At 39.8% G+C, this 24,781-nt stretch overlaps 3 protein-coding genes across 4 annotated transcripts in view; all 3 read right to left on the bottom strand.

Moving 5' to 3' along the window:
- Nucleotides 1-90: 90 nt before the first annotated feature.
- LOC134664114 (adenylate kinase isoenzyme 1-like) lies at nt 91-11,582 on the bottom strand. Its single transcript, XM_063520703.1, has 4 exons — nt 11,227-11,582; nt 10,604-10,764; nt 861-1,016; nt 91-206 (listed from the first exon to the last, which is right to left on the bottom strand). Exons 1-4 carry the CDS (start codon nt 11,513-11,515, stop codon nt 138-140), a joined length of 675 nt encoding a protein of 224 aa, XP_063376773.1. The 5' UTR covers nt 11,516-11,582; the 3' UTR covers nt 91-137.
- Nucleotides 11,583-12,537: 955 nt separating this feature from the next.
- On the bottom strand, nt 12,538-21,304 carry LOC134663392 (adenylate kinase isoenzyme 1-like). The gene is made up of 5 exons (XM_063519755.1): nt 21,206-21,304; nt 20,581-20,770; nt 13,790-13,938; nt 13,293-13,469; nt 12,538-12,621 (listed from the first exon to the last, which is right to left on the bottom strand). Exons 1-5 carry the CDS (start codon nt 21,302-21,304, stop codon nt 12,538-12,540), a joined length of 699 nt encoding a protein of 232 aa, XP_063375825.1.
- A 494-nt stretch (nt 21,305-21,798) lies between these two features.
- LOC134663536 (adenylate kinase isoenzyme 1-like) overlaps nt 21,799-24,781 on the bottom strand; it is a 28,384-nt gene continuing 25,401 nt past the window's right edge. For both annotated transcript variants that reach the window (XM_063519933.1, XM_063519932.1), the window contains exons 4-5: nt 22,834-23,004; nt 21,799-21,960 (exon numbers count right to left, since the gene is read on the bottom strand). In XM_063519933.1, coding sequence (XP_063376003.1) covers nt 21,886-21,960; nt 22,834-23,004 — 246 coding nt within the window. In that variant the 3' untranslated portion in view covers nt 21,799-21,885. The remainder of the gene's footprint in view (nt 21,961-22,833; nt 23,005-24,781) is intronic.

Here is a 24,781-nt window from a genome sequence, read left to right on the forward strand (position 1 = left end):
GAGAAAATACCTACGTTGGGAGTCGTTTTGACCAGTTTTATTCAAGAATAGTAACAACTTTTTCTGCATGTTTAACTAGTAGGTTTAGGACAGGGGCATCTTGAATTAATTATGGTACGACAGTGACTCCGATGTTCTTAGACGAATGAGTCTAGGATCTCCGACAGCTCGCGGAACATCGTGTCTGCATCATTCTCGGCATTAATCTGTTAATAGACAAACAATAGTGTTACTTAATAAGTTGTTGAAATATAATTTGCACCGATTGGTCATAAAACTTAATCTTTACGAAAATTACGAATACAAAAGGACAAAAGAGGTGGGAAGTGCATGTTTGGAAGTTAGCATCACGGGCAGAACAGCAATAAACTTGATCACGCGCGTGTGACAGAGATAGAACGCAGGTCAATGTACAAAATTCTTCGTGCTTAGCGTCCTTTAACAGCAATACTGTTAACTGACAACTAACCTTTTCGCCGCCATTGACTTGATATAAAGTCAGTATCAAGTATCAAATCCTACAATTCGTGCCCCACACACCACGATTATTGACATGGCGTTGATGACACTTTATTACCCGGCTAAAAGCCGGGTCCAACCAGAACGAGTCGCCTTGCTAGGAAATTGCCCCGCGAAGCAGCTCGGTCTGTATACACGTGCCTTCGGCCGTATTGCCTCAGGCGAGGCCCGAGGTACGTCTCTACCGACCGAGCTACTACGCGCGCCAATTTCCTCGCGAGGCAACTCGTTCTGTGTGGACCTACCTATGACGTGGCGGCAAAAAGGTTAATGGATCTCGTTGTAACAAGGTGAACGAATGTTCAGTTTACTGTATTGATAATACAGAGTTCTGCACTTACTCTATACGCTTTTTCACAATACGCAGCCAACAGCAGTTCATCCACTTCAAACGTTGCCTTCACCCTCTGTTTAATTGCTTGCTCGTTTGCGGAGGGATCTCGCGCCATGAGCCGCTTCGTCAAGGTGTCTGATGATGCTTCGAGGTAGAAGATTACCTAGAATAAGGGTCATAAAGTAGATATTAGGTTAAGGTCCTAAATTTATTTGTAGCATTGGTGTAACAGAATCCAACCGTATTGATAAAGTAAATAGTATAGGTTGATATCATAATCATAATCATAATCGTTTATTGCCAACCATGGTACATATGTTGTTACAGATTATTGAAGTGTCACATCCCATATAACCATTCCAGTCGCAGAATCATCAAAGTGGTAACTAAATGTCAGATGTGTCGTAACAGAGTCCACACAATGTGTCTAGAATTGTTTCGAAACAAAGTGTCGTCGCCGTGTGTACACTTTTCCGTAACAAGGTGTCGACACATTTGTGTGCACTTTGCGTGCGGTTTGCGACTAAATCTGACAGCAAATTTGTGACAGCAAATGTCAATATAAAATACCTCTTGAAAACCAAGGTTTGTCAAACTACTATTAGTGTCTCGTGTGCTCGTAAGTAATTCTAGTAAGTCATCATGGGCGATGCAAATGATAATAATCGACCAAAACCATATAAACACCCAACACCCGTCAACCTTTTACAGAAAAGTTTTTAAAGAAATGCAATAAGCTACTTAGGTCAGCCAACGAATGCTCAAAAAAGTTGTAGAGGGAAATGCTCGGAACACAATTTTTGACTCTGTAACTTGGTTTGGACAAGTTAGGAGGTGAACATATCAAAAGTCCCCGGCCGTAGCCCTTGAGCGGGGGGAAGAGAGGGGGCTTTGAATGTCCCATTTTCCGGTTTTTCGATTATATCTCGGAAACTATGCATCTTAGCGACATGGCCACTTATACAAAATGAAAGTTAATTTAATTTGTTACAAGTTTATTCAGTCAATTTTTTCGATATGTTGAATAGTTTTTGAGATATCCGCTCTTGAAAGTTTATTTAGGGCTCTCAATTTTATCTTGATATATCTACATCAGTGAAGGTGCTAGGCCGTGTATGGTATCGTTTTCGTATAAATCTGGGTTGCTGAATCCATTTAACATGGAAACCATTCCACAAAATTAAAAAAATCTTTTTAGGGTTCCGTACCTCAAAAGCATAAAACGGAATCCTTATAGGATCACTCGTGCGTCTGTATGTCTGTCTGTCTGAATACACAAAATAGTTCTTTACCTATAGATGACAGGAAAACCTATTAGAAATGTGCAGTCAAGCGCGAGTCGGACTTAATGTACGGAACCCTTAATACGCGAGTCCGACTCGCACTTGGTCGGTTTTTTTTAAACTCCTCTTGACGCTTAACCGCTGAACCGATTTCGTTGAAATTTGGTATAGAAATAGTTTGCATCCCGGAACAGGACATAGGATAGATCTTATAACCAAAATCATCTTTTGAAGGTGTGAAAAGTGGCGTGGAAATTTGTACGGGAAATCAATAACCGCTGAACCGATTTATATTAAATTTGGGAAGGTCTACATCTTTGATTTAGTTAAAAATGATAAAAAAAAACATGACTTCAAACCTAAACTTAAACAGTATTAACTTCAAGAAGTCAATTCTGAATTCCCCCCTACACCTCATTTCACACCTTTGAAGGATGATTTTTGAGATAACTTATTATGTCCTGTCTCGGGACTCAAAATATATGTGTACTAAATTTAAATTAAAACTGTTCAGCAGTTTAAGCGTGAAGAGGAGTTTAAGAGAAAGTAAGTTTATATGTTTTTACTTTGGAATGGTGTCAATGTGATACCATAACTAAATTTGGTACTGCGAATTTATACGAAAACGATACCAAACATGGCCTCGTAGCTTTACTGTTGTAGAAGTCAAAATAAAATTGAGAGCCCTAAATTCTTATTACTTGACCAAACTTGTGTAGAAGGAAAAGGAAAAATAAAAGTCTTCGGTAGGATTATAAGACACAAATATAATTTTTTTTTGCGTTACTATTTCAATTATCAAATATAAACATACCTTGATTATATTATTCTAGTGAGATCCTCACAGATAAACAAAACCATTTACTTAAAAAATTACAAGGTCGAAATGTCACGGAACTTGTGAGAGTAATACGTGAAAAATAAAAACTTTTATGACAAATAAATCTGGACACAATTTAAGAAGCATCCAATTGCGTCGAGGAATCATCTGTATGTTTGCTTGTTTCATTACCTCCTCGCTTCTTTTTTTGTCCTTTGTATTCTGTAGCAATTTGTTAGATCTGAAAATAAAGATAACTTGCGTCGTCACGGATGTCGATTTATAGGTTTTAGGGAGTGCAGAATTCGAAAACGATGATCATTTTATAATCCAAGATGGCCGCTACGTATTTTGTCAGAAAAGTCGTCATGAATATCGTTTTATAGGTTTTAGGAAGTGCCGATTTCGAAAATGATGACCAGTTTGGAATCCAAGATGTGTGCCGTGCACTTTGTCATAAAAGTCGTCATGGATATCGTTTTATAGGTTTTAGGGAGTGCAGAATTCGAAAATGATGACCATTTTGGATTCCAAGATGTCTGCCGTGCACTTTGTCATATAAGCCGTCATAGATGTTGATTTATAGGTGTTAGGAAGAGCAGATTTTGATAATGATGACCATGACAAACAAAACGACATCCATGTCGACTTTTAACATAGTTCATGGCCGCCATCTTTGATTCCCAAATAGTTATTATTTTCGAAATCTGCGCTCCCTAAAACCTATAAAACGACAGCCATGACGACTTTAATGACATACTGCATGGCCGCCATTTTGGATTCCAAAATGGTCATCATTTTCGAAATCAGGGCCCCCTAAAACCTATAAAACGACACCCATGACAACTTTTATGACAAAGTGCACGGCACACATCTTGGATTCCAAACTGGTCATCATTTTCGAAATCGGCACTTCCTAAAACCTATAAAACGATATTCATGACGACTTTTCTGACAAAATACGTAGCGGCCATCTTGGATTATAAAATGATCATCGTTTTCGAATTCTGCACTCCCTAAAACCTATAAATCGACATCCGTGACGACGCAAGTTATCTTTATTTTCAGATCTAACAAATTGCTACAGAATACAAAGGACAAAAAAAGAAGCGAGGAGGTAATGAAACAAGCAAACATACAGATGATTCCTCGACGCAATTGGATGCTTCTTAAATTGTGTCCAGATTTATTTGTCATAAAAGTTTTTATTTTTCACGTATTACTCTCACAAGTTCCGTGACATTTCGACCTTGTAATTTTTTAAGTAAATGGTTTTGTTTATCTGTGAGGATCTCACTAGAATAATATAATCAAGGTATGTTTATATTTGATAATTGAAATAGTAACGCAAAAAAAAATTATATTTGTGTCTTATAATCCTACCGAAGACTTTTATTTTTCCTTTTCCTTCTACACAAGTTTGGTCAAGTAATAAGAATTTAGGGCTCTCAATTTTATTTTGACTTCTACAACAGTAAAGCTAAAAGGAAAAGGAAAAATAAAAGTCTTCGGTAGGATTATAAGACACAAATATAAATTTTTTTTGCGTTACTATTTCAATTATCAAATATAAACATACCTTGATTATATTATTCTAGTGAGATCCTCACAGATAAACAAAACCATTTACTTAAAAAATTACAAGGTCGAAATGTCACGGAACTTGTGAGAGTAATACGTGAAAAATAAAAACTTTTATGACAAATAAATCTGGACACAATTTAAGAAGCATCCAATTGCGTCGAGGAATCATCTGTATGTTTGCTTGTTTCATTACCTCCTCGCTTCTTTTTTTGTCCTTTGTATTCTGTAGCAATTTGTTAGATCTGAAAATAAAGATAACTTGCGTCGTCACGGATGTCGATTTATAGGTTTTAGGGAGTGCAGAATTCGAAAACGATGATCATTTTATAATCCAAGATGGCCGCTACGTATTTTGTCAGAAAAGTCGTCATGAATATCGTTTTATAGGTTTTAGGAAGTGCCGATTTCGAAAATGATGACCAGTTTGGAATCCAAGATGTGTGCCGTGCACTTTGTCATAAAAGTCGTCATGGATATCGTTTTATAGGTTTTAGGGAGTGCAGAATTCGAAAATGATGACCATTTTGGATTCCAAGATGTCTGCCGTGCACTTTGTCATATAAGCCGTCATAGATGTTGATTTATAGGTGTTAGGAAGAGCAGATTTTGATAATGATGACCATGACAAACAAAACGACATCCATGTCGACTTTTAACATAGTTCATGGCCGCCATCTTTGATTCCCAAATAGTTATTATTTTCGAAATCTGCGCTCCCTAAAACCTATAAAACGACAGCCATGACGACTTTAATGACATACTGCATGGCCGCCATTTTGGATTCCAAAATGGTCATCATTTTCGAAATCAGGGCCCCCTAAAACCTATAAAACGACACCCATGACAACTTTTATGACAAAGTGCACGGCACACATCTTGGATTCCAAACTGGTCATCATTTTCGAAATCGGCACTTCCTAAAACCTATAAAACGATATTCATGACGACTTTTCTGACAAAATACGTAGCGGCCATCTTGGATTATAAAATGATCATCGTTTTCGAATTCTGCACTCCCTAAAACCTATAAATCGACATCCGTGACGACGCAAGTTATCTTTATTTTCAGATCTAACAAATTGCTACAGAATACAAAGGACAAAAAAAGAAGCGAGGAGGTAATGAAACAAGCAAACATACAGATGATTCCTCGACGCAATTGGATGCTTCTTAAATTGTGTCCAGATTTATTTGTCATAAAAGTTTTTATTTTTCACGTATTACTCTCACAAGTTCCGTGACATTTCGACCTTGTAATTTTTTAAGTAAATGGTTTTGTTTATCTGTGAGGATCTCACTAGAATAATATAATCAAGGTATGTTTATATTTGATAATTGAAATAGTAACGCAAAAAAAAATTATATTTGTGTCTTATAATCCTACCGAAGACTTTTATTTTTCCTTTTCCTTCTACACAAGTTTGGTCAAGTAATAAGAATTTAGGGCTCTCAATTTTATTTTGACTTCTACAACAGTAAAGCTAAAAGGAAAAGGAAAAATAAAAGTCTTCGGTAGGATTATAAGACACAAATATAAATTTTTTTTGCGTTACTATTTCAATTATCAAATATAAACATACCTTGATTATATTATTCTAGTGAGATCCTCACAGATAAACAAAACCATTTACTTAAAAAATTACAAGGTCGAAATGTCACGGAACTTGTGAGAGTAATACGTGAAAAATAAAAACTTTTATGACAAATAAATCTGGACACAATTTAAGAAGCATCCAATTGCGTCGAGGAATCATCTGTATGTTTGCTTGTTTCATTACCTCCTCGCTTCTTTTTTTGTCCTTTGTATTCTGTAGCAATTTGTTAGATCTGAAAATAAAGATAACTTGCGTCGTCACGGATGTCGATTTATAGGTTTTAGGGAGTGCAGAATTCGAAAACGATGATCATTTTATAATCCAAGATGGCCGCTACGTATTTTGTCAGAAAAGTCGTCATGAATATCGTTTTATAGGTTTTAGGAAGTGCCGATTTCGAAAATGATGACCAGTTTGGAATCCAAGATGTGTGCCGTGCACTTTGTCATAAAAGTCGTCATGGATATCGTTTTATAGGTTTTAGGGAGTGCAGAATTCGAAAATGATGACCATTTTGGATTCCAAGATGTCTGCCGTGCACTTTGTCATATAAGCCGTCATAGATGTTGATTTATAGGTGTTAGGAAGAGCAGATTTTGATAATGATGACCATGACAAACAAAACGACATCCATGTCGACTTTTAACATAGTTCATGGCCGCCATCTTTGATTCCCAAATAGTTATTATTTTCGAAATCTGCGCTCCCTAAAACCTATAAAACGACAGCCATGACGACTTTAATGACATACTGCATGGCCGCCATTTTGGATTCCAAAATGGTCATCATTTTCGAAATCAGGGCCCCCTAAAACCTATAAAACGACACCCATGACAACTTTTATGACATAGTGCGTGGCCGCAATTTTGGATTCCAAAATGGCCATCATTTTCGAAATCTGCGTCCCCTAAAACCTACAAAACGACATCCATGACGACTTTTATGACATAGTGCATGGCCGCCATCTTGGAATCCAAAATGGTCATCGTTTTCGAAATCTGCGCCCCCTAATACCTATAAAACGACACCCATGACGACTTTTATGACATAGTGCATGGCCACCATTTTGGAATCCAAAATGGTCATCATTTTCTAAATCTGCGCCCCCCAAAACCTATAAAACGACACCAACGACAAGTTTTGTTGGTCATGGTCATCATTTTCGAAATCTGCTCTTCCTAACACCTATAAATCAACATCTATGACGGCTTATATGACAAAGTGCACGGCAGACATCTTGGAATCCAAAATGGTCATCATTTTCGAATTCTGCACTCCCTAAAACCTATAAAACGACACCCATGACAACTTTTATGACATAGTGCGTGGCCGCCATTTTGGATTAAAAAATGGCCATCATTTTCGAAATCTGCGTCCCCTAAAACCTACAAAACGACATCCATGACGACTTTTATGACATAGTGCATGGCCGCCATCTTGGAATCCAAAATGGTCATCGTTTTCGAAATCTGCGCCCCCTAATACCTATAAAACGACACCCATGATGACTTTTATGACATAGTGCATGGCCACCATTTTGGAATCCAAAATGGTCATCATTTTCTAAATCTGCGCCCCCCAAAACCTATAAAACGACACCCATGACAACTTTTATGACATAGTGAGTGGCCGCCATTTTGGATTCCAAAATGGCCATCATTTTCGAAATCTGCGTCCCCTAAAACCTACAAAACGACATCCATGACGACTTTTATGACATAGTGCATGGCCGCCATCTTGGAATCCAAAATGGTCTTCGTTTTCGAAATCTGCGCCCCCTAATACCTATAAAACGACACCCATGACGACTTTTATGACATAGTGCATGGCCACCATTTTGGAATCCAAAATGGTCATCATTTTCTAAATCTGCGCCCCCCAAAACCTATAAAACGACACCCATGACAACTTTTATGACAGTGCATGGCCGCCATTTTGGATTTCAAAATGGTCATCATTTTCTAAATCGGGGCCCCCTAAAACCTATAAAACGACTTTTATGACATAGTGCATGGCCGCCATTTTGGAATCGAAAATGGTTATCGTTTTCGAAATCTGCGCCCCCCAAAACCTATAAAACGACACCCATGACGACTTTTATGACATAGTGCATGGCCGCCATTTTGGATTTCAAAATGGTCATCATTTTCTAAATCGGGGCCCCGTAAAACCTATAAAACGACATCCATGACGACTTTTATGACATAGTGCATGGCCGCCATCTTGGAATCCAAAATGGTCATCATTTTTGAAATCTGCGCCTCCTAAAACCTATAAAACGAGACCCCTGACGACTTTTATGGCATAGTGCATGGCCGCCATTTTGGATTCCAAAATGGTCATCATTTTCAAAATTGGGGCCCCCTAAAACGTATAAAACGACATCCATGACGACTTTTATGACACAGTGCATGGCCGCCATTTTGGATTCCAAAATGGTCATCATTTTCGAAATCGGCACTCCCTAAAACCTATAAATAGACACCCATCTCGACTTTTATGACAAAGTGTTTGGCTACCATCTGCATGCAAGACATTTCTATTATTTTTACGTACAAAAATGGCCCCCTGTCAACTTCCAACCGAGATTTAATCGATAATTTATTCGATTAATGTTCAGATTAATTCAATTTCAATCTATGTTAGGTCGACTAAACTAATCGTGATTAAAATTTGAGGATTAACTTTTTTTATTCCATTAATTAGTCGAATAAACAGTTTAATCTATTAAGTCCCATCTCTGACCACGTCATTTTTACACTTTGAGAATATCTGAAAACAAATGAACACAAGGAGCCATTTTGCAAATCCAGTAACTTTGTTATTACTTTTGACAGCGCGTGTCATGTGTCTACACAGAGTCGACACAAAGTCGAAACATTTGCGACTACTTTGTGACTGCAATATTTCTCAGCCTTAAACCATATTTATACATCATAATTAACAAGTTTCGTAGTATGTAAAGCGTTATTTCTGTTATTTAAGTATAGTATACGCATCGAAGTACTAAAAATGCATCAAATAATATATTTATGAACACAAGCACTGAGAAGTAAACAATTTCCTTTCCGGCTAAACTAAAACAATGTGGTGGCGCGTTGATTATATTACACTTAGTTTATCAAATCACTCGAGCAGTTTAATTCCCCATAATAATTTAAGTCCTATTGTAATATAAATGCAAACAATATATAATTACGTCTTGTAATCCGTTTTAGAGATGGCGTATTAATGTCACTTATTTTTATTTAACTATTTTTCCATCTGACAGTTTCCATTTGACAGGAACAAAATGAACGAATGAACGAATGATTTTGGCATAAAGTAGTCGCAAACCCGAAACAATGTGTGCACACGGCGACCACACTTTATGTCACTTTGTGTCATGTGTCGACCCTTCCCCATTTCTGGTAACTGTGTCGACACGGCGACGACTCTGCGACTGGAATTGTGACCGAAACAGACGGTGTCGACACAAGATGTGTCTACACCGTGTCGTAACGGCGACTGGAAATGGTTGTATGGGATGGACCCTGACAGGGCATAGCACGTATTCTTAAAAATAGTTCTTAAAGCTAGTTCTTAAAACTAATGCAATGGGGCGATAACAATTTTGCCATTATAGATGTTGATCTTCCAGGAACTCTGCAACAGAGTAGTATGCTTTCTGAATTAAAAGCGTTTTTAACTTTGTAGAAAATAAGTTGTTGGTTGTGATATTTCGTATATTTATCGGTATTTGGTTATAGTTATATATTATTATTGAGCTGTAATATGGGCCTTTTTTGTATATATATATTTAGTATCGGTTCTGGCGGGATGAGTTTATCACGCTATTATAGAATTTAAATAAATGGAGGTTGTTTCTGACAAAAGTGGCTATTTCTAGGATATATAAAGAGGGTAAAGTTAAAATGTTGTAATATAGGTAAGTACTGACAAAGGTGAGCTTGCCTGGTAGGTAAGTAGGTATGCCTAGGTAAGTCAAAGGTGTGACTCACAAATAAATAAATAAATATTATACGACATTCTTACACAGATTGACCAAGTCCCGCAGTAAGCTCAAGAAGGCATGTGTTGTGGGTACTCAGACAACGATATATATACATATATATAATATATAAATACTTAAATAAATACATAGGAAACAACCATGCGGTGCTCTACTACCGATGCGGACGCCTCAACGTGACCACGACCGCACTTTCAAGAGCGATACGACAGAGAAGAAGACGAAGTAGGTAACCAAAAGAGTGCATGACATGATAAACGGCCCAATTCGAACTTTAAGATACATCAGTTAATAGATCTAGAAAAGATATGGATTAGATATGTCAGTGTCAAATGTTACATTTTTTCAAAGAAAAACGTCACTTTTGACACTGACATATCTAATCCATATCTTTTCCAGATCTATTAACTGACGTATCTTAAAGTTCGAATTGGGCCGAAAGTAATTAATAATTACCGTGCAGGGTTTAATTCTTGTCTCAAACATGACGGCTTGACTCTTCTCTTTCGGGAACCCGTCAAACAGGAAGCCTTTGGCCCTTGTAGCCCTGGAGCTGGCATTTATGTAGATGGCGTCTTTCAGCAGATCGATGATCACATCAGTTGGAGCCGTGTCATCTAAAGGAAGTTAAGTTTTAAGAGATGCGTAAAGTCAGGAAGTTAGAAGTAAAGAGAATTTAGTATATACTACAAAATTTACTTTGACAATACGCCTATATTCTAAATTCTCTTTGTTAAGCCCCCTCCAGACTATGCGCGTGAATCGCGGGCGAAGCCGCGAACGCGAGTGTGGAGTCGATTTCGCAGGTCTGCGTTCAGGACTCCACACTCGCGTTCGCGGCTTTGCGCCGCGATTCGCGCACGAGTGTGGAGGGGGCTTTAGAAGGAAACAAAAGACATGTCGTAACCCGTCATCTGTGTTGTTTATCAAACGAGCGAAGCGAAGTGAAGTTCTTACATTCAACTTGGAACAACGGCTGGCTAGCGGCACGTCCCGGCATTTTGATGTTTTTAAGCTTAACTATCAGAGGATGTGCCTACATGTGCCACAAATACAAATAAGCTGCATAAGCCACTCACTTCGCTCCAGAATCTTAGACAGGCACTTTCCTCGCACTGACCCCGTCTTCACCTCCTCACGAACTAACGCATCCGGCGACAAAAGCGTGAGTCCATATTTGTCTACGATTTTGTTAACCTGAGTGCCCTTGCCGGACCCTGGGCCGCCGAGCACCCATACTATTGGTATGCCTTCCAATGAAACTCTTTTAAACGCTTTGCATTTCAAAGATCTGCATTGTAAGGGGCAAGGAGGCAGTTTCTCGATTACATCTTCTTCGCACGGCCAGCAGGGGTCTTGGTCATTCATTTTTTTTAAATTTAGTTACAATTTTTTTCAATACACTGTTTGTATCATCGAGCAAATAATATAGTTTGTGTTGTATAAAGTGATTATTATTTATTTATTGTACAAAATGATTTGGCGATTTGAGACATAAATTATTATTAAATTATGTCACGGCGTGACAAGGTGTTGACAAAAGTTTAGTAAGACCTTGTTTATGTAAATCTATGGTGTCTTGTAAAATGAGAATAGGTAGAGTCTCATAGAGTCTTCTCTATGTCTTCCACATGTCTTCTCTTTCCGCACCGACTCTTAGCTATGTACTTAGAGCTTTGACTTAGAGTCTGTGCGGAAAGAAGAGTCGTGGAATGTATGGACTTAAAGGTAGAGGGTAGAGGTTACTACACTCCATATATGGACTGTATGTTTAATGTATGGGGGTGGGGCCCAACGGCCCAATACATTCTACTACTCTTCTCTTTCCTCACAGACTCTATTTTGTAGCACAAATCCAAATTCTCGTACATATACTTACTTTACTCTTTGGTCCTATAGTCCAGCTAGACCCATACATTCTACGACTCTTCAACATTAGAGTTCTAAGGCCTCATTCGGACGACCGCTTTACGTGGCCTAACAAGTATTAAAAGTTGTTGAAAGTGGCCGCCATATTTAATGTCTTAATTTTTGGTACGATAGTGTTATGATAGTGTTGGTAATTCATATTCGGTGACATACTACCTTAACGAATATATGCCTTTAACCATCGCACCAAGTCGTACCAAGTCGTTCATCTCCATCATCAGGTTATTAAAAATAAAATAACTAAATAAGAAATACTTTCATATTTAATACGTAAGTACATAGTTTCGCTAACCATTTTTTTACCTGCATAACTGCCAAACTGCCTACTCCTAAAGCCTCCTCCACACTCGTGCGCGAATCGCGGCGCGAAGCCGCGAACGCGAGTGCGGCGTCGATTTTCGCAGATAGCGAAATCGACTCCACATAGCGATTCACGCGCATAGTCTGGAGGGGGCTTAATATTAAACACACTGCTGAGAAACTATCGGATCCAAAACCGCTCTCACGTCTTTGAAAACCTCATCAATGGTTCTCTCGGCGTTTATCTGCAGAAAAACAAAGTTTAATGAATTAATAAATGACAAATTTAGTACAAAATAGCTAGGTTCACGAGCAAAAATTTTCATAGGTGATAGGATCCTAGACGTGCTATACGCGTGCGTCTGTGAGGGACAGAACACACGCAATGCAACATTGTGATTGGTCGAGTTTATCTGTTGCCCACCATAATTCATACTAAACTTACGGTGGGGAAAAAAATGTTAGACTGTGACAAGGACAAACAATAATGGCGCTTTCGCTGCTACTCCTACTGAAAGATACATAAGGCTACTCTGTTCGTTAATTTCCCCCCACCCCTCATGCCTGATCCAGTTACACTATATTCATGAAAATCTTAAACAGAACATTTTATGAATTGAGATGAAAAGTTAACACCCGCTCGCTGGCCACATCTTCCGTCACAAGACTCACAAGTCTCGCGCGGCGTGGCATATTATCTTTTGTTTCCTTCTAATCCAGGTATCCAGACGGGATGATCAAACCGACCGATTTGATCAGAAATGAAATTGGCGTCAATCCCCAATTTAATCACCAATTTTAGATTGATGGTGATATCACCATATACCCCTCCCCCCCTCCCAATAATATTAGGTTTTCTGGGTGGCGCGTGAGCGGGGCGTGATGGAACCTTTACTGGCCTCTCAAACATGCTAACCGTCTTGAACATATGCGGGTACTGAGCGAGCACTCGACTATTGTTCTCCATGAATGTCTTGAGCCTGATCTGAATAGCTTCCTCCGTGTCGTCGAAACGCCTCTCCTTGGCGTTGGCTGCGCGGTGCAGGATTCGCTTCCTCAACGTCTCCGGTGTCGCTTCGAAGTAAATTATTGCCTGGGGGGGGGAAATTGAATTTTTAAAACTGCTGTGGACAATGGAAAGCTGTCTACGGTAACTTTAGGGCTCATTTAGACGGTGCAAGAACTCGTGCTGGTTTCATTGCATTGCGCTATTCGATCGGTCGGCTGGTACTTAAAAATCGAATGCGAGTTTGCGCGCCGACTCACGAAATTGAAAATGAGTACTGATAATTCCGCTACTCGACGCTAGATGCCGACTGCGAAAATAATAGTCGTTTTGGTTCAAAGACTGATGTATGGAGTGAGCGCTCAATTTTTACTATATTTTGTCTAGACTTAGGTTTTCTAACTCACGCTAGCGGGTCCTATGGCCTTTTCAAATTCCTCGCCTTGGCTCTTCTCTCGCGGGTATCCGTCGATGAGAAAGCCTTTGGAGTTCGCTTTGTTCTTCTCGATGGCTTCTTTGAGGAGTTGTAGGACCACCTCGTTGGGCACCAGTTCACCTGGAATAACACTGGTCTTCAGATTCATAATTTCAAAATGGGGCACGATTAATGCAGAGGATGCCTTCTGTAGGGAAGACTGGGACTTGATCCCAGGAGGGAGGGAAAATCATAATTAATTGCCAATAAATGAAAAATAATAACAGTAGGTACCAAAAGGAACCAATCGCTATAATTAATAAATAGTCTACTAGATATACCGCATCGATCACAGATGGGTGATGAGGGGTGGTCCAGCAGCTTTGCGATTTCGTTTCTGCTTAAGTTGGTCCAACCAGAGCTCGTCATGCTTTGCCATGCCTTCCCGCAGGCTACGACGCCATTCCGGCAAATGCCGATCGACCATTGGTCTATACAGTCATCGCAGTCGATGTAGGCTGTAGACTACTTCCTCAAAATACCTTCTTTAGTCGCTGCAACTATCATCTGCAGAGACGCTGTGGCCAATGATGATGACTAGATATACACTTGCCATGCTTTATGATTCCAGCAATGCGCTTTCCAAGATCAGAACCCGTCAGCACCTCGGCGCGAAGCAGGTCTCCCGTGGAGAGATGAGTGAAGGCATACATGTCCACAATCTTATGGCATTGCGTGCCCTTGCCGACTCCCGGGCCCCCGAGGATCCATATTATTGGCTTGTGCGCGGGCGGCTATCAAATGATACAGATATTACAGATTTTAAATAGAAAAGTAGTTTCATCAATTCAAACTCTGTTTTAAATAACTTCAAACACTTTTATTGTAGTGTTGTTAGGACATTACAATTCTTTCTTTAAAATCACTATTTGTTACTCCAACTAACGTTACACAATAATCTCCGGAAATATTTTCAAATCTCTCCAACATTTCAGCTTCATTGACCCGCCATAAATCAGTGTTGCCATCATGAAAAATCATACAAGTTCCATCATTTTTAAATTATAGCTGGTCAAGCAAATCATGCCAGTAAAAAAAGGCGCGAAATTCAAATTTTCAATGGGACGATATCCTTCGCACCTACATTTTTAAAATTTGCCGCCCATTTCTACTGACAAGATCTACTTGACCAGCTATACTTATTAAAACTATTTTACACAGGGTATTAAAACTAACTTAAGCGACACTACGAGGGACGTCTGAAAACTTATAAGCCTAAGGTATTTCGAGGTTGTATATGTGTTTATGATACTGGCCGCTAGAAAGGCCATTTAAAAATAAATTATTAAGAAAACAATATGTCAGATTTTTATTATTCTGTTTCGAGATATTCAACTAGAAACTACATAATGTGTGAATTACCAGCGAATATTACGAAAATTGAGCATCGTGCTGTAATTAAGTTCCTTACAAAAAGTGAAAAATCACCGCAGTGTATTTTTGAGGAAATGGCTATTATTTACGGTGCTTCTGGGCCTTCTTATGCCACAGTCAAAAAGTGGAGTCGCTTATTTAAACTCGGGCGGGAATCCATCGAAGACGACCCCCGCTCCGGGCGGCCAATATCGGTAGTGACCGAAGAAAACGTAGCCAAAGTCAAAAAGTTGGTATTGGAAGATAGAAGAATTAAGGTTTGGCAAATAGCTGAGGTCCTAGGTATAAGTAAAGAACGAGTCGGAGAAATTTTACACGAACATTTGCACATGAGTAAAGTTAGTGCTCGTTGGGTGCCGAAAATGCTTACTGCCTTCGATAAAGAACGTCGTGTTGAAACTTCCCAGGCGTTTTTAGACTTGTGCGAAGATAATATAGACGAAGTTTGTTCCCGAATAGTAACTGTCGATGAAACATGGATCAGACAGTATGACCCGGAGTGTAAGTCCGAATCAATGCAGTGGATTGAGAAGGGGGAACGGCCGCCGAAGAAATTTAAAGTGCAAAAGTCGGCCTCTAAGTTAATGGCTACGGTGTTTTGGGACTGTGATGGTATTCTTTTAATCGATTATTTAGAAAAGGGTTCCACAATAAATGCACTTTATTATGCAGATCTTGTAAGACAGGTACGACAAGCAATAGTTGAAAAAAGGAGAGGTAAACTAAGGAAAGGAATTTTGTTTTTGCAAGACAACGCACCCGTCCACACCGCTCATGTTGCGAGGCGTGCTTTGAAGGAAGTTGGCTTTGACGAAATCGACCACCCACCGTACAGCCCCGACCTAGCCCCTAGCGACTATTTTCTATTCAATAATTTGAAGAAAGAGTTGAGGGGAAAGCGATTTACTAGTGACGAAGAGATGAAGGCGGCCGTAGAGGAGCATTTTGAAGGGCAAAATAAAGAATATTTTTTTAATGGGCTAAAAGCACTATATAAAAAAATGTAAAAAGTGCATTGATTTGGGAGGAGATTATATCGAAAAATAAACAGTGATTTACCTTTGAAAATTGTGTTTTTGTATCTTAGGCTTAGAAGTTTTCAGACGTCCCTCGTACATATCATTAGTTCTTCATCCTGTATTTCACAGTAGTGAAGGATGGGCCATGCCACGCCCTGACCATCGTGTACAGGGGGCTATGGTATGCAATGGCGGACGACTGCCGTCTGATCTTGTACCTGGGCATAGGGGAAATAGTGCGAAAGCCGCCTCCCTTCCGTGTTGCTCGAAGATTATTATCCTCTGTACACGTTGGCCCATGTTAGCGGGCCAGTATGATGGCCCATCGTTTACAGGAGCCATTACCTACCAGATGTGAATGTGTGGCTAAATGACAGAAGATATTGCATGGTGATTCTTCTATTACTTCTTCATCCCGCTTGGGTTGATTTGTATTCTTAGAACTCTGAGGAGGCATTTTTAATGCTATTTATTTTATTTTTATTTTGTTTGACAAATATTATCTTGATGGATGACATTTGAGACCGCAGCAAGGAGTAAAAAAATATAGGACCAAAGAGAATAAATTTAATGTAGCACTACCAAAGAGTATATACAGTAAGTATTTGGTACTCTTTGCGTGGACGCAAAAATAATCCGAATCCATTTTATTCAATTGTAAGTTATGAATGGCCGATCAAATGGAGGTGAGGACGAAAGAATACCAATTTTCGACGATAGTATGCGCATTTGGGAACATTTTTCCTCGCTTTCGAAGTCACCTTTACTTATACATACCTAAAATTGGCGATTAAATTGTGTACGTGTGTACGCTAGTCGAAGTGGTTGAGATGAGATTGTCACCAATTTCTCTTCTGATCAAATCGATTGTTTTGATAATCTCGTCTGGACTGCATGCGTAGCCAACATGCCAATCGTTTACGCTGCGAACTATCGCACTAATAGGCCAGTCAATGTAGACCCAAAAAAAAGCGTTTTGGTAATTATTAATTTCATAAGAGACCATTTTTTAAAATAATTTTAAAATCATCGTATAAGTATAAAAAATAATTTTCAGTTTATTGGCGCATTGGATCTGTCTGTAAGGTCAAACCGATAGCCGATCAAACACTTTGTCAGTAGCAAAAGGCGCGAAATTCAAATTTTCTACGGGACGATTACCCTTCGCACCTTCATTTTTTGCACCTCTTTTTTCTACTAACGGAAATGGCTTGACAGACTTTCAACATATTTTTAAATAAAAATAAAATATGTCGAATTTTTAAGAAAATGTCGTTTAATAATGCCACTCCTCACTTTCTTCTTCAAATCGGTGCAAAGTTAGTTTAGATGGAATATTAAGCGCGCTGCAGTGAGGCTATCGGATCCAGAATTCCTACCACGTCTTTGAAAACCTCATCAATTGTTCGCTCGGCGTTTATCTGCAGAAAAGAAAGTTTAACATTAACTTTAAAAATAAACACTCACTACGCTTTGGTTCAATTTTGGAATCTTTCGCTCGCTCGGGTATCAATATTATCACGAGAGGTTATTACAACAACTGTGCCCCCTTGTAATCAAATTACTAAATGTAAGTACAGATGTAGTGCATAATTATTTTTCATCGTATTTTCTCGGAAACGTTCGTATTTGTCATGCCGCTTCAGTCAACGTCAGTACTTTTTTTACTGAGACAAACTGTATAAGTAAGACACGTTTGTTTCCGTGAAAATACGATGGAAAATAATTATGCACTACATCTGGGCTTTAACCGCGAATATCGAAGTTCGCAAATTACGGGCATCTTTCTCTGTCACTCTAATTACGCCTTCATTGGATTAAAAGAGAAAGATCCCCGCAATATGCGAATTTCGGTTTTCGTGGTAGCCCCCCAGTCTTCTCTTTTTTTTGTTGTTGTGGGTCAAAAACAAAAACACTAGAAAACTAGCGTGTTCGCGCGAACTGTACATTTTTCTCTCCTGTGGGCAATAGTTAACAGCTTGTGGGCATGTAAGTAATGATTTTATCACAGTTCTCTGAATAAAAGGAGGACCTTCTCACGTGGATAAGGGTTAAATAAGAAAATTAACCTTTATAGCCCTTAACTCTTGTGTATGTCTACAGGAAAGACGCGAACACAGTTTTGTTTTTGACCCTTGTAGGTCGTTCTATAGCCCCCATTCGCATCGAAAATCCAACAACGCCTCATAAAAAGCGCCACCGCTGTCGTGTGAATAAAATACACATGTATCCATTTGTGTCATTACGCTTTTTTAACGCGCGTTGTGAAAGCGCCCGTGGGAATGAGGCTTAACTGTATTAGCAAGACACGTTCGTACGTTTCCGTCAAAATACGATGGATCTTTTTTTTGCAGGTTGTTTTAAATATGCAGACCTTATTGAACTTATGCGGGTACTGAGCCAGCACTCGATCATTGTTTTCCATGAAAGTCTTGAATCTGATCTGAATGGCCTCCTCCGTGTCGTCGAGGCGCCTCTCCTTGGCGTTGGCTGCGCGGTGGAGGATTCGACTCTTCATAGTGTCCAATGACGCATCGAAGTATAATATTGTCTGGAGAGATAATTGGCCTTTAAAATTTTATATATATGTAGATGGTCAAGCAAATCTTGTCAGTAGAAAAAGACGCGAAATTCAAATTTTCTATGAGACGATATCCCTTCGAGCCTTCATTTTCAAATTTGCCGCTTTTTAGGGTTCCGTACCCAAAGGGTAAAACGGGACCCTATTACTAAGACTTCGCTGTCCGTCCGTCCGTCTGTCACCAGGCTGTATCTCAGGAACCGTGATAGCTAGACAGTTGAAATTTTCACAGATGATATTTCTGTTGCCGCTATAACAACAAATACTAAAAACAGAATAAAATAAAGATTTAAATGGGGCTCCCATACAACAAACGTGATTTTTGACCAAAGTTAAGCAACGTCGGGAGTGGTCAGTACTTGGATGGGTGACCGTTTTTTTTTGCATTTTTTTTTGTTTTTTTTTGCGGAACCCTTCGTGCGCGAGTCCGACTCGCACTTGCCCGGTTTTTTCTACTGACAAGATCAAGACTCGAATTTAAACTTTTGTGAGACTTAGGTACTAACATTAGATAATATTACGGTTTAGATTCACTTGTTGTTACGCAGTGCGCGTACACGGCCGTCGTGAATGTTGCTCGCACTGTTAGTGCTTGAGAAAGAAGCCGTAGGCTCTCCGAAGCATGTCGCGCGAGTGACTAAAAACAAGCGAGTCTAAACCGTAAAATTAGCCTATTATTATTAGTAGTAGTATTATTAGTTCCTTATCCTATTGAGAGTTTCAGTCTTGTCCTCGTCTGATTCTAGTCAGATTTGCTAATTTGTGAGATTTGACACGTGTTTACTTAAACCTAACTCTAACTCACACTGGCGGGTGATATGGTCTTCTCAAATGCCTCTCCCTGATGTTTCTCCCGCGGGTATCCGTCGATGAGAAAGCCTTTGGCGTTCGCTTTGTTCTCGTCGATGGCCTCTCTGAGAACGTGTAGCACCGCATCGTTGGGCACCAGTTCACCTGGAATATCAGTCAACTTCAGATACAAAATAGGTACAGACTTTCTGTCAGTGGAGGATTTGCAGTCTTTGCCGCCCTAGGCCCCAGGCCCTGTAGCCGCCCCTTTCCCAGCACGCATCATATTGGCTACATTTTAAGTTATTTCTTGTCATCAGCGAATTTTTTGTCACAATTTGCCGCCCTAGGCCCGGGCCTACTCGGCCTTAGGATTTGCCATCCGCCACTGCTCTCTCTCCCTTCCTAGCTATTTATCCCACATGGTGGTGGGGTCAGCTTTCCTGCTTAACCTTCCCCACTTCGCCCTGTCCACGACATCGTCTTCTGATAACTTGCACTCACTCGTGTCCTTTAGCACTACATCCTTCCATCTTGTTCTGGGTCTGTCTAAATCGTCGACCTGGGATGGAAAGTTGTAGTGCCAAATTTCCTACGTAGTCAGAAGGCCTTCTTTTTACGTGACCGTAGCAGCCTACTCTCCTGCATTTTATCGGCGATATCGCGCACGCCCAGGCTTCCAGCTCCTTCCACAACCTTTTCGACGCCGTGTCAAACACAAAATCTGTTACTCGGACGCCATGTCACCCAAGTGTCAAAACTGAAATTTCACTTTATGCATATGCACGTAGGTCTATGTTGCTCTGTGGTCTGTGATCGATTAATGCGGATATATCGGTTATTGCCGTCCAAAAGGTTAATAACTGTACAGTCAGCATTCAAAGTAGCTGTTGCTTTTGGTTCTTCTACACTTGACTTATATTGACCGGGATTTGAACCGTGATGACCTTCTACACTTACCACGTTTGATGTATCCAGCAATGCTCTTCCCAATATCAGAGCCTGTCTTCACCTCGGCGCGAAGCAGGTCCCCCGTGGAGAGATGGGTGAAGCCGTACTTGGCCGCGATCTTGTGGCATTGGGCGCCTTTGCCGACCCCCGGACCCCCGAGGACCCATACTATTGGCAGTACTGCCTTGGGCTTGGGAGGCTACCAAGTGATACAGATATTAATTAGAGAAGTACAAAGTCTAAGAACTCCCAAATTATTGCCCAGAAGCAGGCGTGGCGTAGCTCACTCCGCGACTACCTAATGTAGGTAAGTGTAATGGGCCTCGATCTTTTGGCATTGCGTGCCCTTACCCACACCTTAGCTCCCAAGGATCCATATTATTGACTTGTAGGCGTCCCGCCTATTTAATATAATTATCAAATTATCGCTATCATGTGATATATACGGTACGGTAGTACTATTAGGTTACTTATTCTGTGACTTTGATTCTGTGCTTTTTATTCTGTGAAATTGCATTACATACTTTCCGGGACAAGTTGTTATTTCGTATTTATTGAGCTCTTCAAACCTTTCAAATGTTTTCCATATCCAACGAAAATAAATTGAGAACAAATTATAAATCGGCCCACCTACCAGATGTGGATGCGTCGCCAAGTGACAGAAGATATTGCACGCAGGCGGTTCTTCTATTATTTCTTCGCGCTCGGGTTGATTTGGATTCTTAGGAGGCATTTTTAATGGGTTTCATCCAAGGGTTTTATTTGGTTTTATTCAGTTTTGGTTTGACAAATGTATCTTGTTGGATGACATTTGAGACGTGTCGGAAGCCGGTGTTGCTCGAAGTTTGAGACCAAAGCAAAGCAAAAAGTCTTAACGTACGAGTAATATAAATGAAAGGACAGGCAGTATTACTGCAATGTTCCGCCGCCAGAGTGCAGCACTATTATGTTTAGTAAACCATAGAGTAACTTATACGTATATATATCATATATGTATATAGGAATGTAAGGGAGTCCATGGCCCATACATTTCACGACTCTTCTCTTTCTGCATAGACTCTAGTGTCAAGTCTTCTTCTTCCTCGCGTTATCCCGGCATTTTGCTACGGCTCATGGGAGCCTGGGTTCCGCTTCACAACCCTTCTTGGGGTCTCTTGACTCCTAGTTTTAAGTCAAGAGAGCTAAATTCAAAACAGCTTTTTCCACTCGACGAAAAAAAGACAATAATAACAGAATAAAAACAAATTTAATGATAATAATGATCAACAAATGTTTATAAATAAGGGCGTGTATGTACAAAGCGGGCGGCGGGCGTTAGGCCTTCACGATGGGGTCCAGGATGCTGACCACCTCGGCGAAGATGTCGTCCACGCTCCGCTCGGCGTCTATCTGCAATTACAAATAACAACATTATAATTATTGGACCTTTTGCATCGGTGCCATGATCAGGCCTTCCGCCCATAATCACGTAAAAAACGGAAAATGATTTTTATGTTCTTAAAAATTGTGGACATTGAAGCATACCTATTGACACCTATCTAATCTCAGTATATATAAGTTACTCTATGCTATCTAATTCTTAGGCACCGCTTGTACCATCCCACTAGCCCGGGGGTAATCGGTTAAACCTGGAGTTACCATGGTTTGACACTGGATTAACTGTTAAACCGCTTATCCCCGGATTAGTGGGATGCAAGTGGTGCTAGGTAATCTATCTAAATGATTAGCTTTGGCCTACAATGAATTCTGGGCCAAATATATTCATGAGTGCCAAATTGACTAAATAATCGCGATCATGCTAGCTGTTCTATAATTCGAAGAAGAGATGTGCGATCCAAAAATTGTAAATGCTTTTCTCTGAAGACTACGTTTTTACTTTCGTTTTGTGCCTTTAGTATAGGTAGCTCTTAGCTTTGTGAGGGTGGTGATTACAGTAAGTATACTTATCTTCTACTGATTAGGATACTACGCTAGAATGCGCTCCTTGTCCACGAAGGTCTTCATTCTCAGCTTACTGGTCTGCTTACCATCACCAGCACAGTCGGAATTAGCAATGCAACTGTCAGGGCGTCTGCTGTACAACACCCAGACGTTGCTGTATCAACCATCTTAGTAGCCCTTGCACCATTCACTAACCCGGGGGTTAACTGATTAAAACTGGAGTTACCATGGTTACCTATACAATTTGACACTGGGTTAACGCTTCAACCGCTTAACCCCGGGTTAGTGGGATGGTGCAAGTGGTCCTTAGAATCCACTTACCCTCTTCAACTTGTCAGGGTACTGCGCTAACACCAGCTCGTTATTATCGACGAAGGTCTTCAGTCTCAGCTTGATCGTTTCTTCGTTGTCATCAGCGCGGCCCGAGCTGGCGGCGCGGCCTAGGAGACGCTTCGTCAGGGTTTCAGCTGTTGCTTCGAAGTAGATGATTACCTGCAAATTTATAAAGATGGTCATACCTAATTTAAATTGCATATAGAGAGGTTGAAGTTTCCGTCAAACCCATATAACCATTCCAGTCGCAGAATCATCAAAGTGGTAACTAAATGTCAGATGTGTCGTAACAGAGTCCACACAATGTGTCTAGAATTGTTTCGAAACAAAGTGTCGTCGCCGTGTGTACACTTTTCCGTAACAAGGTGTCGACACATTTGTGTGCACTTTGCGTGCGGTTTGCGACTAAATCTGACAGCAAATTTGTGACAGCAAATGTCAATATAAAATACCTCTTGAAAACCAAGGTTTGTCAAACTACTATTAGTGTCTCGTGTGCTCGTAAGTAATTCTAGTAAGTCATCATGGGCGATGCAAATGATAATAATCGACCAAAACCATATAAACACCCAACACCCGTCAACCTTTTACAGAAAAGTTTTTAAAGAAATGCAATAAGCTACTTAGGTCAGCCAACGAATGCTCAAAAAAGTTGTAGAGGGAAATGCTCGGAACACAATTTTTGACTCTGTAACTTGGTTTGGACAAGTTAGGAGGTGAACATATCAAAAGTCCCCGGCCGTAGCCCTTGAGCGGGGGGAAGAGAGGGGGCTTTGAATGTCCCATTTTCCGGTTTTTCGATTATATCTCGGAAACTATGCATCTTAGCGACATGGCCACTTATACAAAATGAAAGTTAATTTAATTTGTTACAAGTTTATTCAGTCAATTTTTTCGATATGTTGAATAGTTTTTGAGATATCCGCTCTTGAAAGTTTATTTAGGGCTCTCAATTTTATCTTGATATATCTACATCAGTGAAGGTGCTAGGCCGTGTATGGTATCGTTTTCGTATAAATCTGGGTTGCTGAATCCATTTAACATGGAAACCATTCCACAAAATTAAAAAAATCTTTTTAGGGTTCCGTACCTCAAAAGCATAAAACGGAATCCTTATAGGATCACTCGTGCGTCTGTATGTCTGTCTGTCTGAATACACAAAATAGTTCTTTACCTATAGATGACAGGAAAACCTATTAGAAATGTGCAGTCAAGCGCGAGTCGGACTTAATGTACGGAACCCTTAATACGCGAGTCCGACTCGCACTTGGTCGGTTTTTTTTAAACTCCTCTTGACGCTTAACCGCTGAACCGATTTCGTTGAAATTTGGTATAGAAATAGTTTGCATCCCGGAACAGGACATAGGATAGATCTTATAACCAAAATCATCTTTTGAAGGTGTGAAAAGTGGCGTGGAAATTTGTACGGGAAATCAATAACCGCTGAACCGATTTATATTAAATTTGGGAAGGTCTACATCTTTGATTTAGTTAAAAATGATAAAAAAAAACATGACTTCAAACCTAAACTTAAACAGTATTAACTTCAAGAAGTCAATTCTGAATTCCCCCCTACACCTCATTTCACACCTTTGAAGGATGATTTTTGAGATAACTTATTATGTCCTGTCTCGGGACTCAAAATATATGTGTACTAAATTTAAATTAAAACTGTTCAGCAGTTTAAGCGTGAAGAGGAGTTTAAGAGAAAGTAAGTTTATATGTTTTTACTTTGGAATGGTGTCAATGTGATACCATAACTAAATTTGGTACTGCGAATTTATACGAAAACGATACCAAACATGGCCTCGTAGCTTTACTGTTGTAGAAGTCAAAATAAAATTGAGAGCCCTAAATTCTTATTACTTGACCAAACTTGTGTAGAAGGAAAAGGAAAAATAAAAGTCTTCGGTAGGATTATAAGACACAAATATAA

Source organism: Cydia fagiglandana, chromosome 4, assembly GCF_963556715.1.
Source record: "Cydia fagiglandana chromosome 4, ilCydFagi1.1, whole genome shotgun sequence".
In the NCBI taxonomy this organism is placed as follows: domain Eukaryota; kingdom Metazoa; phylum Arthropoda; class Insecta; order Lepidoptera; family Tortricidae; genus Cydia; species Cydia fagiglandana.

Coding starts and splice junctions, on each gene's coding strand:
- LOC134664114 (XM_063520703.1), bottom strand. CDS start 11,515: ATGAATGACCAAGACCCCTGCTGGCCGTGCGAAGAAGATGTAATCGAG. Junction 10,765..11,226: donor GTCTAAGATTCTGGAGCGAA/GTGAGTGGCTTA, acceptor AACTTCCTTTAG/ATGACACGGCTCCAACTGAT. Junction 207..860: donor ATTGTGAAAAAGCGTATAGA/GTAAGTGCAGAA, acceptor GTCTATTAACAG/ATTAATGCCGAGAATGATGC.
- LOC134663392 (XM_063519755.1), bottom strand. CDS start 21,304: ATGCCTCCTAAGAATCCAAATCAACCCGAGCGCGAAGAAATAATAGAA. Junction 13,939..20,580: donor TGCTGGATACATCAAACGTG/GTAAGTGTAGAA, acceptor GTGTTATTCCAG/GTGAACTGGTGCCCAACGAG. Junction 12,622..13,292: donor ACCCGCATATGTTCAAGACG/GTTAGCATGTTT, acceptor GTTTTTCTGCAG/ATAAACGCCGAGAGAACCAT.